The 14,205-nt window shown below is 38.5% G+C and overlaps 1 protein-coding gene across 2 annotated transcripts in view; it reads left to right on the top strand.

The window, feature by feature from the left end:
• LOC141964402 (contactin-3-like) overlaps nucleotides 1–14,205 on the top strand; it is a 113,345-nt gene that overhangs the window by 89,275 nt on the left and 9,865 nt on the right. For both annotated transcript variants that reach the window (XM_074914753.1, XM_074914752.1), the window contains exons 10-15: nucleotides 6,102–6,229; nucleotides 7,662–7,837; nucleotides 11,644–11,761; nucleotides 12,916–13,074; nucleotides 13,172–13,321; nucleotides 14,084–14,154. In XM_074914753.1, coding sequence (XP_074770854.1) covers nucleotides 6,102–6,229; nucleotides 7,662–7,837; nucleotides 11,644–11,761; nucleotides 12,916–13,074; nucleotides 13,172–13,321; nucleotides 14,084–14,154 — 802 coding nt within the window. The remainder of the gene's footprint in view (nucleotides 1–6,101; nucleotides 6,230–7,661; nucleotides 7,838–11,643; nucleotides 11,762–12,915; nucleotides 13,075–13,171; nucleotides 13,322–14,083; nucleotides 14,155–14,205) is intronic.

Genomic DNA, 14,205 nt, shown 5'->3' with positions numbered 1-14,205 from the left:
GCTGAATATGATGTGTCTTGTGGACAGAAGAAAATGTCATTCAAAATGGATTCATGAGCTCTGGACTAAGAAATCACTCAACATCGAAGAATACAATCTTATTTCTTGTTAGTTTTGCAAAATATGTGATTTTTTTTTTTTTTAAGAATATCTTGAATATCAAGAAAACTAGACAGTAAAGAGCAGTGGAATAGACAGAAAAGTGAAAGCATAGGGGTCACTGTAAAATATGCAGAAGGAAAGACAGAAAATGGGAATTAAATTAATTGGATGTTGAAGGAAAATACGCTGCCCACCAGAATGCAGTTTTGGACCTTTGAAATAAATAATTTTGGGTAATGTAATGAGCATAACAATCCAGAATTATCTCTTGTCTTTAATGACTATCAGATCAGATACTGAGGATACCTGAATACCTGGCAGAGGTAATTTGTCACTTCATATTATGGTTATAGTGTACACCACCACTCTGGGAACAGCTTGTACTCAGGCTGTTCTTGCCAGCCATCTCATACTATAAGTCCTTTAAAAAATGTCTCTAAAGTATATTTTATCTGCAGTTGTTAAGCCACAACTAGGTTTGTATTCCAAATTAATCTAGAACACCCTCTACTGATAGCAGGCCATAACCCTCAGTGTCTCCAGGGAGCACAGAGGATGCGAACTGGAGCTGCCTTCATGTTGCTGCTTCTGTGTTGAAAAGCTGGTCTGAGACACCTCCACCTCCAGGTGGAGGTTAAATACACTTGGTATTAGTTTAACTCATCAAAACCAGAAGACATACCAAAATATGCTGCAACCTAGATAACCCCTTTAAATGTTTTATGTATGTATATGATTTTTAATTGAAATACATAGTACTAGGCAGCAGCTGCATTTGGCTGTAGTGGTCCTGTGCTCCTGCCTCAAATATGTGACTGGAAACAGATTAATACAAGGGATTTTGAGATGATGTGGAGCAGTGGTTCACCTGTAAACAAATCCGCCTTTATTCCTAGATGTTTCTAGAGTTACTAAGACTAGAAAAAGATAAAAAGATGCTACAAACGTTAACTTAACTAAAAGATATTCCAGTGCAGTTCTCTTAAAAATCTCCAGTTTCAGCATCTTTAACTGTGGTGAAGTGATGTCTAATTAAGGGGGAAAGAAAAGAGGAGAAATAATTCCTGATAAAATGTTGCATGATTCTTAGAAGTATCTGTTACTGGTTTTATCTTCCCTGTGGTTTGAATTAAGTATTTTTATTTCATTTTGCCTTACAGTTTGAAATGCTGTTGTGGGAAGTAATGCAGTTACTTACCAGTACTTCAATAGGAGCTGTTATTTTGCTGACTTCCTTGTTAATTAATCTGGTTTAATTTAGATGGAATTTGATTGATATATAAAAAGGCAGTTTTGACCCACTTTTCCACTGTTCCTTTGTACTGAAGTGTTATGAACTGAAAAGCAGTATATTTATGTTTATTATCATATCAATAAGGATCTAAGAGTTGCTTTTTCTGCTGAATAACCTGACAAAAAAGGCAGTGATTACTTAGTTCGATTATGTCTGATATTTTAGTAATAAAGTATTGTCACAGGAAGATGAGGAAATCTGCGTTCATTAACAGTTTTGTTCATGACAGTAAGTTTCAGGTGGCAGCCTTGTGGTCTTGGATCCTGAGGCATGTTTTGGCTTGGAATCATGTGTATATGGTTGTACTGCACCAGCATTTCAATTTAGCAGGATTTTGGTCACTAAGGTAGAACTATGCAAACCTCTAGCTAATGCTGTGCCAGTTTTCTGAGCAAATCAGTATGGGGTAAGTGAATGCAGAATAGCTTGAATATTCTTACACTACAGATACTGAAGTTGACGGATCTCAGATTGGCATCCTGGAGCACCACTTGCCCTCTAGTCCCAGATGATACTCGTTTCCATGTCTGAAAATATGAAAATTTGGTGCAGTCTGCAACAATAATAAAATAATTTATCAGTATGAGAAGTACGTGTGCTTATTTCACAGTTGGATTTCTCCATGGTTGGTTATGACTAAAGTAACTAATAACTAATTATTATGTCATGCATAAAACCTGACAGACTGGGCAAAATTGATGGAGACTGTAACATCCACTGACATCATCTCTCTGGAAGATCTGTAATGACAAATTCATGCTCCTGGTTTTTGGGTGGGACAGGAAGACTCTCACAGTTTTACCAACATGGGCCTCTCAAGTCAGGAACTGTGATGTCCTGAAGCTGGTTAATCCCTCTCCCCATTCTGTTGACCTCAGTCAAAGAGTATGGCATGAGTTAGGTCATTTGGCTGTTACAGATTTGTTTAGTTGGGGGTGGGGGGGTGGGGGGGTGTATGCCATCCCTTTGACTGTTGGACAAAAAGAGTCTTCTCAAAGATTAATTTCCCACAATTTTGCCCAAGAATTAGCAAGAGGTGATGATTTTGTCAATGATGTTTTGATCTCATGACCAAAGAGGTCCTAAATCAGTCTGCGGTTGTGCCAAAGCATTATTGCACCAGTTAACTCTATTTTACAGGGCTAAAAGTTTCTCCTATTTGCCAGTGCATCAAAAAAATGCTGGTTGTTGAAAATGAAATTCACTTTAAAAATTGCTGGCCTTCAGCGAAATGTATTGGGAAACCTCTTGTAGATATGGGGAGCACGAAAGGATGCATTGTCTTTCTGTATTAGAGATCCATATCGCTTCCTGGCCTTGGGCCAGCCACAGTACGTTTGTTTTATCACAGTGTGTGAATATCTAATTATTTTAAGTATACTAAAAGCTTCAGTTTGATGTTTCAGCAGGATGGGGGAGAGCTATTTCTGTGTTCATTGTTTTCATAGGCTGCGCTGCTTTTACTGTTTTGTAATTGAAAATGTAAAGCATTTCTTTTTTTAATTTACCCGTAAAGATTTTATTTTGACATAATTTTTTTCTAGAATTGATTGTTGGTCGGGGTTTTTTTAACAATTATATCTTGGTTTTAATAAGCCTATTACTTAATTATTTTAGGCAAGCTAGACTTGCAGATAGCTCAGAGCAGTGTAAATGTGATTAGTTTTAATTAAACAATAGACATTTTCTGGTTTATACCTTGATACTGTTTTTTCCTTTGTTTGATCTCAGGCTTTGTCAACACTGTTAGGATTTTATTTGGTTTTGCATTCTATTCTCCTGGAAACTGTTTCAAAGTAGATGATGCAATAGAAGCCTTTGCAAAATATATAGGTAGCTAGAAAGTCCAACAATTCAATAGCTTGCTTGCAAGCATAATTGATGTATTTTAACACCTCTTACTGATGTCATTATAATTACCTATAAAATGTATTAATCATGTCTTTAACACATTTAAAATACCTATAAACCATATTGTAAGATTTAATTATAAATGTTCCATCTGATATAAAGTGCAGCCAAATATTACTTAGGAATTTTCCAAAACAAGTTAATAAGCCTCAGGGAGGTCAGCTGAGCTGACAGTGATGAAGCACACTCTCCTTACAAATATGCCTCAAACGCCACCACATGGGCTTAGGTACCTCAGTACGCTTTGGAAGATTGAAAGATGGTTACCTCCAGATGTAAACTGATTAAACTGTCTATTTATAACTCTTTTCTCCCCCACATAAGATGCTTTTGTCTGTCATTCTAACAAGGTGACTTGTTCTCATTTATAATTTGCATCTGTTAATTTCATGATTGTATCACCTTTGCCCAAAGGAAATGTATTTCAGCTGCAGTGATGAGTGTTGCAACACCTTTTTTAAGAAAATAGAAAATGCAATTCAGGATAATTAAGAAAAACAATTAAAAGTGGTGCTTATTGCTAGAATATGTTTCATTACAAAGAGCTGTGTGATACTGGTGCATTGTGGAAGGAATCCAAGCTCCTGGTTTCAGACATTTAAAATGCAGTCTCCATGTGGCCTTGAGGAGTAGCTGAACTGGCTGTTCAGGGAAAGGAGCAGCGTAACCACAGAGCCATGATAGGCTCCCACCGCTGTGGTCTGCGGGTAGTGAACGTGGGTTTGGAGCATCAGAGAAGTTAAGGGTGAAGGGTAAGATCACTGAACCCATCAGACTCCAGAGTTGCATTCTGCTGCCCTTATTTACCAACTTAATTATTCTCTGAAATAATGGATTCAGGTGTATTGCTTGAAAAAAAAAAAAAAATCAAAAACCACAGAAACCATTGTAACATATAAATCAATATAAATAATGACAGTGCAGCTTAGTGAAGCACATACCTTTTATGTGCCAGCTTTTATTTCGGCAATGCAATTAAACCTAAGGTGGTGCATTCACCAGGTGTGTCTTAGCTGTGCCTGCCTCCCGTCCTGACAGTCCTTACAGGCTTCCCCTGGCACTGGTGCAGGCGTTTCAAGCTTGCATTATCCTTCATCAGCTACTGTGACACATGCGGGGTTTCACAGGGAGAATTTCTCACGCTGAGCTGTGAGATACAGCGCCTGAATGCCAGAAGAGCAAGGAACCTGTTTTTTCAAGTGAGTATCCTGCTTATCCCATGCTTGGGACAAGTTTTGAGAAGAAAGGCAGTGATCCCAATTCCTACCTAACACAGCACACCTCTCCACCTACATTTTGTGATACATGTTTAACTGTAGAGAACTAAATCTAAGTTGGGACAAATGAAGATCCATTGATACTAATTCTGCCTCAAGTGTGTTAAAAAGAGCAGCAGGGGTGTGTATTTCATTTTGTACTGAATAAAGAAGCAGGTTAATAATAAAGTACATGCAAGCGAGAGGCCAAAATCCTCATGACTCTTGTGAGAAAGGGAAGATAGCAGTGTTAAGTTTCATGACATTTGCTGCTTTCCCAGCTGATACTTGCTCTGACAACTGTGTAAGACTAATGTCATTAGAGGTTCCCCTGGAGCGTTAATGTTGTTTGCTGTTCTGTTGATTCTCTGTAGCTAGATGTGGGTGTTTGGGGCATTTCCAAAATACCTTCTAGCTAAGGTGCTTAGGGAACTGACAGAATAGCCTCTCTGTGGTTCGTTTGGTACCTTTGAAGTGGATTGACAGGATCTGAGAGAGAAGCTCTGAAGCTCTTTTGACTTAGGTGTATCAGGTAAACATTTCCCTTCTTGTTAGCTATTCTGGACATTTTTGTATGCAGTTAGTTATATAGCTGCTTCAGGTTATCTTAGGGAAGACTTGGTAGAAGGATATGATATGATATGACTTTGGTATCTAAGGATATGATGGATGGGAGGACTAGAAATAGGGGAAGAGGGAGTCAAATTAGCTTTACCTTCACATCCCTCCAGTGCTAGGGTGTCATCTGTACTGGGATGCTGGTGCTTTTCTGTCTATATCAGTACTGCAGGTCTCCTTTTGTCTACATCTTTTATAAGCATCTTTCTGGTTTGTTCTGTGCTGTCTGTCCATTTGGCATGACTCTTACTGCTGGAGTTTGTGTGGGGTGGAGGGAATTTTCTTTCCTTCAAGTTGTTCCACAAAGCATACCTCTACCATGTCTGCAGGTCGCTCCTGCTCAGTGTGGGTGACAAACTGAGACAGAGGTCTGCAACACCGTGAACTCTGTTTGCTTTCTAAACAAGTACTGAGTTTATACTTGCATGGGCTGAATCCAACTCTAGAGTCAGTTGTGCAAATGAGCTATTGACTTCAATGCAGTCAGTGTTAGGCTTGTATCTGAATCCTAAAAAGTGCAGAATGTAGATTGTTCATGAAAAATTCCATTGCATCATCATAATATCATGCAGTTATTTCAAAGTTACCGTTTAAGACTGCATGAGGACAACAGCATAATACGGTTGAAAATTATTCTAGTTTCAATTGGTGCAGCTGAAAAAGATGGAGTTAATGTGGGATTTCTCTCTCTCACACACACACATACATATGCACACACACATATCTTAAACGTTGGTTGTACTGGTGTCCCAAACGGTGAGTAATATACAGATGGATTCAAATGTGTTATAAATTGTCAGTGTATGACCATAAAATTTTCAAACACCAGGTTGGTAATCGATGCAGTTTGTATGAGTATTAAAGCATTTTGTCTACAAACCAATACTGCAACTTTGAAAAATCTCTTCATAATTTTTTAGAATCGTGTTATTAAAGGATGGAGGACTAAGGTTAGTCAACGTGACCAAAGCTGATGCTGGAAGCTATACATGCCTGGCAACAAACCAGTTTGGAACAGCCAGTGGCACAACAAACTTAATAGTTACAGGTAGGTGAGCTGGAACAGAGGGTCATCTGTGAAGTGATCTAAATCGAATTGCAGACTCTGCAACAGAAACCTGCAACGATGTGGAATGTGTTTGCTTATTGAAAAAATATTGAATGTGATGGAGAGAGTCTAAGTTACATATTTAACAGTATATAAAGATAAAAGGGTATTTGTTACAGATCTTTTATTGGGTGAGAGGAAAGAAACTGAGGGATTTTCTGTCTTCAACAAAGATATTTGTCAGAGTGAGACTTCTGAACGCTTTCCTCCCTTCTCTCACCTACCTAAATACTAAATAGCACAATTATGCTTTTAAGTTCAGGGCTTTTTTTTAATTTGTTGAGAAAAAAACATGGCAATTAAAAAAATATTTGAGGTGATTTTATATTCCAGTCCAAAATCTGTTTAGCCCTAAGGAACTATGTGCTGTTTCCTTACGGAAGAAGATGTGATAGAAACTCCAGCTGCAGGATCGTGCAGGGACTCCACAGGCAGTAAATCATAAAATCTTTCAAATGCAAATTGGTGTACATAATTGTTGTTAAAAGGCTTCTTGCCCCTTCCTCTTAAGTCATCACTTACTAGCTGCTGTCTAAGATACTGGATTAAGAGGACCAGCAGTCTGTAAAGTTTATCTGAAGAATATCTTCTCTCATTACATTCTTTTTTCAAGATTGGAATATCTGCAAGGTTTTCCAAACTCAGAAGTATCTAATATCCCCCTGCATTACATATCCTATATATCTCATAGATCCAAACACAATTATTTTGTTTAGTGAATTAGTAGGTTCACATTTCCAGTCTGTGCTCCTAAATGATTCATGTCCCTTTATATACAAATAATAGAATTATATACAAGGATTTCTAGAATTAAATTTTATTTTTACAATATTTACAGTACTTGACATTTTTCTCCATTAATGTGGTTCTGGAATAACAAGCAGCTGTTCTTAATGACGCTATGTTCTATATGATATATGGACCCAAATATTCAGCAAATTCTACGCTATGTGGATTTCCTCTAGTCTCCAGAATTTTATTAGGTCCTTCTCTCACTCCCACCTCTTAATCTTCCCAGTGGCTGCTACTACAGCTTGCTGCTCCAAAACATGAGTGTTTATTGCTGAGAATCACACGTGCTCTTGAATGGCAATTTCCTTGCTGTGGCTTGCAGTGCTTTTAGCTTTATAAAGTATATTGGCCTGTGCACAGCAGGTTAACATTTACCTTTTCAGTGTCAAGTAGCTCCCGCTGCTAAATGTGCAAGGACACAGTGCTCCAACAAGAGGGGTCGGGCAGCAGCATTTATAGTTGAGCTGCATAATTTGAAGTGACTGTCATTAATTGGATTTGAAGAACGTGGTAGAATATTAGTAGCAAACAAAGCTCAGCAATACCAGAATCCAATAACTGATACTTTTGCTCTCAACAGAACCAACAAGAATTACTTTGGCACCTTCCAACATGGATGTCACTGTTGGAGAAAGCGTTGTCTTGCCTTGCCAGGTTCAGCATGATCCTATACTGGACATCAGCTTCACCTGGTATTTCAATGGAACACTCACTGATTTCAAGAAAGATGCTTCTCACTTTGAGAAGGTTGGAGGGGTAAGTTGCAAACACCTTCTCTTCATTTGCCTCATAGATGTATGCAGCACAGACAGGCTTCATCTTTTTTTCATTTTTCAACATGGTAAAAATAGGATGTTTCTTCTCTTTTGGGCCTGCAGAATCTTTTGCTGTGTTGGAGGGAAATCATTCACTGAGCTAGCTTGCTGCCCATAACCCATTCTTCAGACACTTTGTATTTTAGACCTGAGGTATTGCAATTTCCTACCTTTCTGCACATGGCCCCATGTGATTTTCGCCAAGATCACATGAAACCCAGCAATGACAGATAAAAGAAACTTGATGCAGACTTTGTGAGCTTCCTCCTAAAGCTGAAAAAAGACCATCCCATCTTTTCTTGTTTTTCCTTGCATCCCTAGTGTATCCCTCAACATTCTGCCTGAGCATCCCTGGGTGACAAGCCGTATGTCTCATTAAATAGTTCTTCTGCAGGATGCAGAGATGCTGCTGGTGGGGGGGAGGCGCGGTGACACTAACGGTTTTTAGAATTTAGCTTTCTAATCAAAGCATGAAAAGTAAAGCATTAAGACAGATGAAGGATGTATCAGGAGAATGAAATCAATTGCAACAAAAGGTCTTATTACAGCACAAGCCATCGCCAAGTGGTAACAAAACAAGCAGCTCATCATCAGCCTAAAACTGGCCATTATAAGCCTTCATAAAGTTTCTTTCACATATTCTTGCCAGATCTCCCGCTCTAGAGGAATGAATAGCTGTGGGTTAGACACACAAATTGCAGCACCTAACTTTTTTCTTTTTGCCTGTAAAACCTCGAAAGATTTAGCATTTAATCAGTAGGCCCCAAACACACAGATTGTTCTGCAGTTTGCCATTGATTAAATATAAGTGCATGTGGAGATGATGAGATTTCCTTGTAGGAGCCGTGAGATATTCATATATCATGTACGTTTTCACAGAAATATTTTGAGAATTACAAACTGACCATCTGTCATGCTGTAATGGGAATGCTCCGATTTCATAGCCCGTTACCTTCCAGTACTGCTACATGAACTTTATTTATTTAGTAATATTTCCCCCCAGCTGTACTCTGGTTGTATATACAAATAGTATTATTAGAAAGGAAAGGTTAAAGACATACCAAAACCTGAATCTGACAGTTTTAATGGCTCAATTAAGGCTTCAGAAGGGGATTGGAAAATGCAGTATTTTTTCTCGCCAAAAATTCCAGCTTTTTCCTGAAACAAACATGAGCATAATTCCAAATCAAAGCCTCATTTAGGGGTCTTTTTTTTTTTTTCCTCTGGGAGAGAAAGCATCAAAAAGTAATTTCTCACATAAAATTCTCAGTTGGTGCTGAAGAAAAATCCAGATTGAGTATTGGCTAACTCAGAACTCTGAATCTAGAACATTTTACTTAGAAATTTGTCATGAGGGACAGAGTTAGGGGGAGTTGATGGAATGTAGACATTTTGGGGTTTTTTTTAAGCTCTTATTTATGGGGTTTTTTGAGCTCTTATTTATGTAAAGAGGGACTCAATATCATTAATATAGAAAACTGCGTAGGTTACCGAGAGCACCACAAAAAATTTTCAAGGGCTTTGTATCACTTTTAGGTTAGTGGAGTGATTTTATCTGGGGTTATATGGTACGTGTATAAGCATAAATGTGTTCTAAGCCTTCCAATAGTTGCAGTGTGTATTTGTAAAATGAAAATATCTGTGCAAAAATAACTTCAGCTTTCTTCATCGTAAATATGGCAAAAGGAAAATAATTTTTCAGTGGATAGATTTCTATATAATAATGTCTTGGAAGTTCCTGTCACACATGCCTGAGGTCTCTGACATGTCATAGTTAGTGGGAATGTTATGGGACCACCACCTGGTCTTCCAGATGGTTAGAAAAATATAGGATGTAACAGTGTCTTATGGCTCTTTTTTTTGTTGGACAGATGATTTATACAAAGAGTATGGCAACTCAAGCAGATTCCAAAATTTTGAACAGATTGCCTCTAAACTGTTTCGGGTGTCACCTGCTTCAAGAGCCCAGCAATGGCTGAGATTGTTATGCAGGCAGGAGAAGAAAAAGCAATTTCAGCAGCGGTTCAACTACATGGACGACTCTTTATTTGTATTCTGTGTAGCATGGCGAAGGGAAGGTGACCTTACTGTCACCTGGACTTGTCCATGCTGACAGAGATTTAATCTGGCTAGGCATGAATGTTGATACTGGTGGTGGTCAGCAGAGCCATGGGAGGTGAGGGTGCTTTCTACGTTGTAACTTTTGGCTGCTGCAGGTTTCTGTGTTTTCCCCAGTACTTGGGGATTCTTCCCCAAAATATCCGCAAATAATTTAAATGCTCTGTTAATATTTTGGTGGGGTTTATTGCAAGTAAAATTATTCTACTTGACAGTCCTCTTTGTCGAGAAGTTTTAAATGTAGTTCATGTAAACGAGTTTTTGTAGAACACTGATTTGCTGGTGAGTATGCATTGCTGCTGTTGGTCATTCCTGGAATATCCACTTTCAATCAAGTAGATGGGTTTTAGATTACCTTTGACTCAACTTCTAATGTATTGTAGGCAGCACTGAATTGTCCTACAAATGCTTAAATCTGTGCTTTCACAAAAGACCAGGCAATGTGTTTACACACACATGGAAGGGAATCGGGCAGAATTGTTTTTAGCTTAGGTTGAATAAAGAAGTGAGACATGATAACGCTGAAATAACAGGTGTGAGTGTGAAATAAAAAAAAATAAAAATCAAGTGGTTGGAAAGGCTACTGATTTTTTTTTTTTTTTTTTTTTAAGATTAATAAGCTCCAGAAGTGTGTCTTTGCCTTTCTCCCAAACTACTGTGCACCCAGGAATCAGTGATGTGGCCAGAGTAGCTGAAAATACCCACAAAATAGGGTTCTGTATTCAAGCGAAACATTGCCTCTCCATAAAAATTTTTAAAAATAAAAACTTTTAAAAATTGAAATCCAAGTGAGAGATTTTTCACCTGGAAAATATGATGTGAGCTGGGTTAAAGCAGTAATTCAGCTGGCGCAAAAGAGGTGATTTATTGAAGTGACACTGGCTACCAAAGGTTTAGTATCAAGTTCTCTACTCAGTGATGTAGAAAACAAGTGGTATACAAGGTGCCTTAACATGATATGAAGTTACAGTTATCACTCAAGTTTTATGTATGTTTCCCTTGATTCAGGAGATCAACCACATGCTGTGACATGAGAGAGACCAATAGGGAAAAAATGACTAAAGAGTAAATATTCAGTGAAGAACCGAGTAGAACTTAGATGTGTAAAATGATGAATTTAGCCCCAAATGTGCAACCTTTAAATGAAAGTGTGCTTGCAATAACCTGTAGAATGGACCAAATTCACCTTTGTTGTTTATGTATTTGAACTCCTTAGAAATCTGTGATAACTAGACTTAGAAATTCTGTCTAGAAGTCAGATTAGTTAATGGCCATAGAAACCCCATGATTTTCTCTTTCTTAGGGCTTTGAGTCAAATGGTAGGGCACTGACTTTCTTCATGGTTCCCAACAGCCGTCAGGAGGTGTGTCCCAGTACCATGCTGCCGCTTACTCCTCCCGTAGAAGAGGGACACTAACTCATGTTTATTTGGAAAACGCTTACAGACAATTACCATGCAGCAGCTGATGGGTAATAACTTGCTACCCTGCAGGCTGTCTGCCGATGCAATTTTTGAGCAGCTTTATCTTCAATGGTTTTGGTTGATTTCTTTTCCATTTACAAATACAATCTTAATATTAAATTACAAAGTAGTACATTTATGTTAATAAGAACTTTGTATTTTAACAGAGTGCATCAGGAGATTTAATGATTAGAAACATCCAGCTGAAACATAGTGGAAAATACGTTTGTATGGTGAAGACAGAAGTGGATAGCGTAGCATCTGCAGCGGACCTTATCGTACGAGGTAAATTTAAGCTTCAGTTACCATGAATCATATTTACTAACTTTTTTTATGTTGTAGATTACAGAATGAACTGATGTTGTAGATTACAAAACCAATTCATGACTTGAATTACGTGATGAATGAATGTGACTTGAATTATGTCATTCTGCCCTGCAGTTAGGGAGAATTTTAGCTTAGTTTTTGGATGAAGCCTAATTTTCCCCAGAGAAATTAAGAGCTGGAGGATATAATATTGACTTCACATCTTTTCTTACCGACAGTCCTTCAAATCACTGACAAGAGGGAACTCGGTACTGGCAGCCATGAGCAAGTTGTGAGTTGCTGCCTCTGCAAACCAAACAGGTTGGGGTTGGTGACTCCAGAATCTTTCCTGTGAAATGGGCAACTGCTGCCAGAGCCTAGGAGAGGCTTTGTCCTAGGGACATGCTGGAGTTTAAAGCATATAATGCAGGCTTATTCCTTTTCATTCAGAGCTGGAATGCTCACAGATAAGCTGGAACTGTATACAGCATGATGGTATAGCTGCATTTATTGCAAGAGAAAAACTTTGATCTAGGAGAGCACATTATGTGATCACTTATTCAATTTATTTTAAAATATGCTAGATATTTTCTAATTGTCGATGTACTGTTGGTTATTTCAACCCCTTTTGCTAATGGAGATGACACAAACCCCAGCATTTTTGCCAGGATGCCCAGAGTCAGCATTTTCCAGAAGGCAGCAGAAAGCTTGACTGACTGAATTGCTGCTTGGGGTGCTGATCAGATGTTGTACTGAAAAATTGCTACAGTGCATTGTACAGTAAAACAGCTGTAGATAACAAATTGGCAGACTACAGAGATGTGTTAGTAGATTAAAAGAGGACATTGAGGACTAAAGTAAAAGACATTGGAAGGATAGAGGAACCATGCTGAACAAAGGTTCATGGAAAAAAAAACCAAAACCCTGTCCTCTGTGCACCAGTTCAGAGTATTTCAGAATTAAATTATCGGAGTTGAGTGAGTGTAGAACAATAATTAGAAGTGTTCTTATTCCAAGCTGAATTGTTTTCTTCCTCCAACAGTGCTGATAAAATGGGAATCTGTACTGCTCTGCTAGTGATTTCCGGGGTACTGGCATTACAAAACACTCTGTATTTTTTAATCTGATTCTAGGCTCACCTGGGCCCCCTGAACATGTGAAAGTGGATGAAATAACTGATACCACAGCTCAGATCTCCTGGCAAGAAGGCACAGATAATCACAGCCCAGTAACCACTTACACCATACAAGCAAGGACACCCTTTTCAGTTGGCTGGCAGCGAGTTACAACAGGTAAAACAATTCTTGTTACAGGTTCTGTTGAAATGTTTTTGACCAGGGACATCATGTTCTTAGTTCCCTTCTTTTCCTTTCTTTTTGTTTTTAATAGTTCCAGATGTGATCGATGGAAAAACATTCACAACCACAGTAGTGGATTTAAATCCTTGGGTTGAATATGAATTTCGTGTAGTTGCCAGTAACAAAATAGGAGGTGGAGAACCTAGTTTACCCTCAGAAAAAGTAAGAACTGAAGAGGCAGGTTAGTGGGTTCTTCTATTTGTTTTTAATTCAAGAATCTTGAATATTAACAAAAAAGGACCGTTCATATCCTTGGCTCTTTGCAAACGAGCTTGGAATTACCATGGAATATAAAAGCCTATAATGTAGTTTGTTTGTGATTTTTCCATTTAGCTGTGGGACAGTTTGTGTTGCATTACTGAACATCACAGAAACACAACAACATCTAAATACGTTTAAACTGTATTTAGTATGCCAAAGCCTGTCAGTTCAGGCAGTGCTGCAGAGTCTGAAGGTATTAATGGATGGAAAGAGGTTAATTTTGACAGGGTTTTTTCATTCCTAGCGTTTGATCAGTGTACACCTCCCATGTAACAAGCATGTGGCTCAGAAGAACACATCAATTAAAACCCCAGGAGTTTACTTGGAATAAGGCCATTGCCCGATACAGCTGCATAAGTTAACCCTAGTGAAAAAATGAAGCATGCCTCCAGTTTTTAGAAGATGGTAAACATTAGCATACATGGTTCAGTCTGCCAGCTCGTGAGGTTCTTCAAGCGCTCAAAAAACCATCAGCCTGCCTTAGTGATGGAAAGCAGCAGAGTGAATGCAGGACAGGGCTGGGGCTTCGCAGGACTGCCCACCCTGCCTCAAAAGTATTTACCTTGATTTGCAAAAGCACTATAAATACAAGGGGGTTAGCTTCAGAGCATGAGGTTAACGTTATATGATGTCGTCTCTTGTATCTACACTGTGTAGACAGCTATACGTTTCCTTTTCACAGTTCCCGAAATTCCCCCATCTGAAGTCAGTGGGGGAGGAGGCAGCAGGTCTGAACTGGTCATAACATGGGATGTAAGTTTTCTGGCAAGCAATTTTCTTCAGAGAATGATTGTTTTCATTCAA

Source organism: Athene noctua, chromosome 10, assembly GCF_965140245.1.
Source record: "Athene noctua chromosome 10, bAthNoc1.hap1.1, whole genome shotgun sequence".
In the NCBI taxonomy this organism is placed as follows: Eukaryota; Metazoa; Chordata; class Aves; order Strigiformes; family Strigidae; genus Athene; species Athene noctua.
Note: the sequence above shows the minus strand (reverse complement) of the source record. Positions and strands in the feature narration are given on the sequence as shown.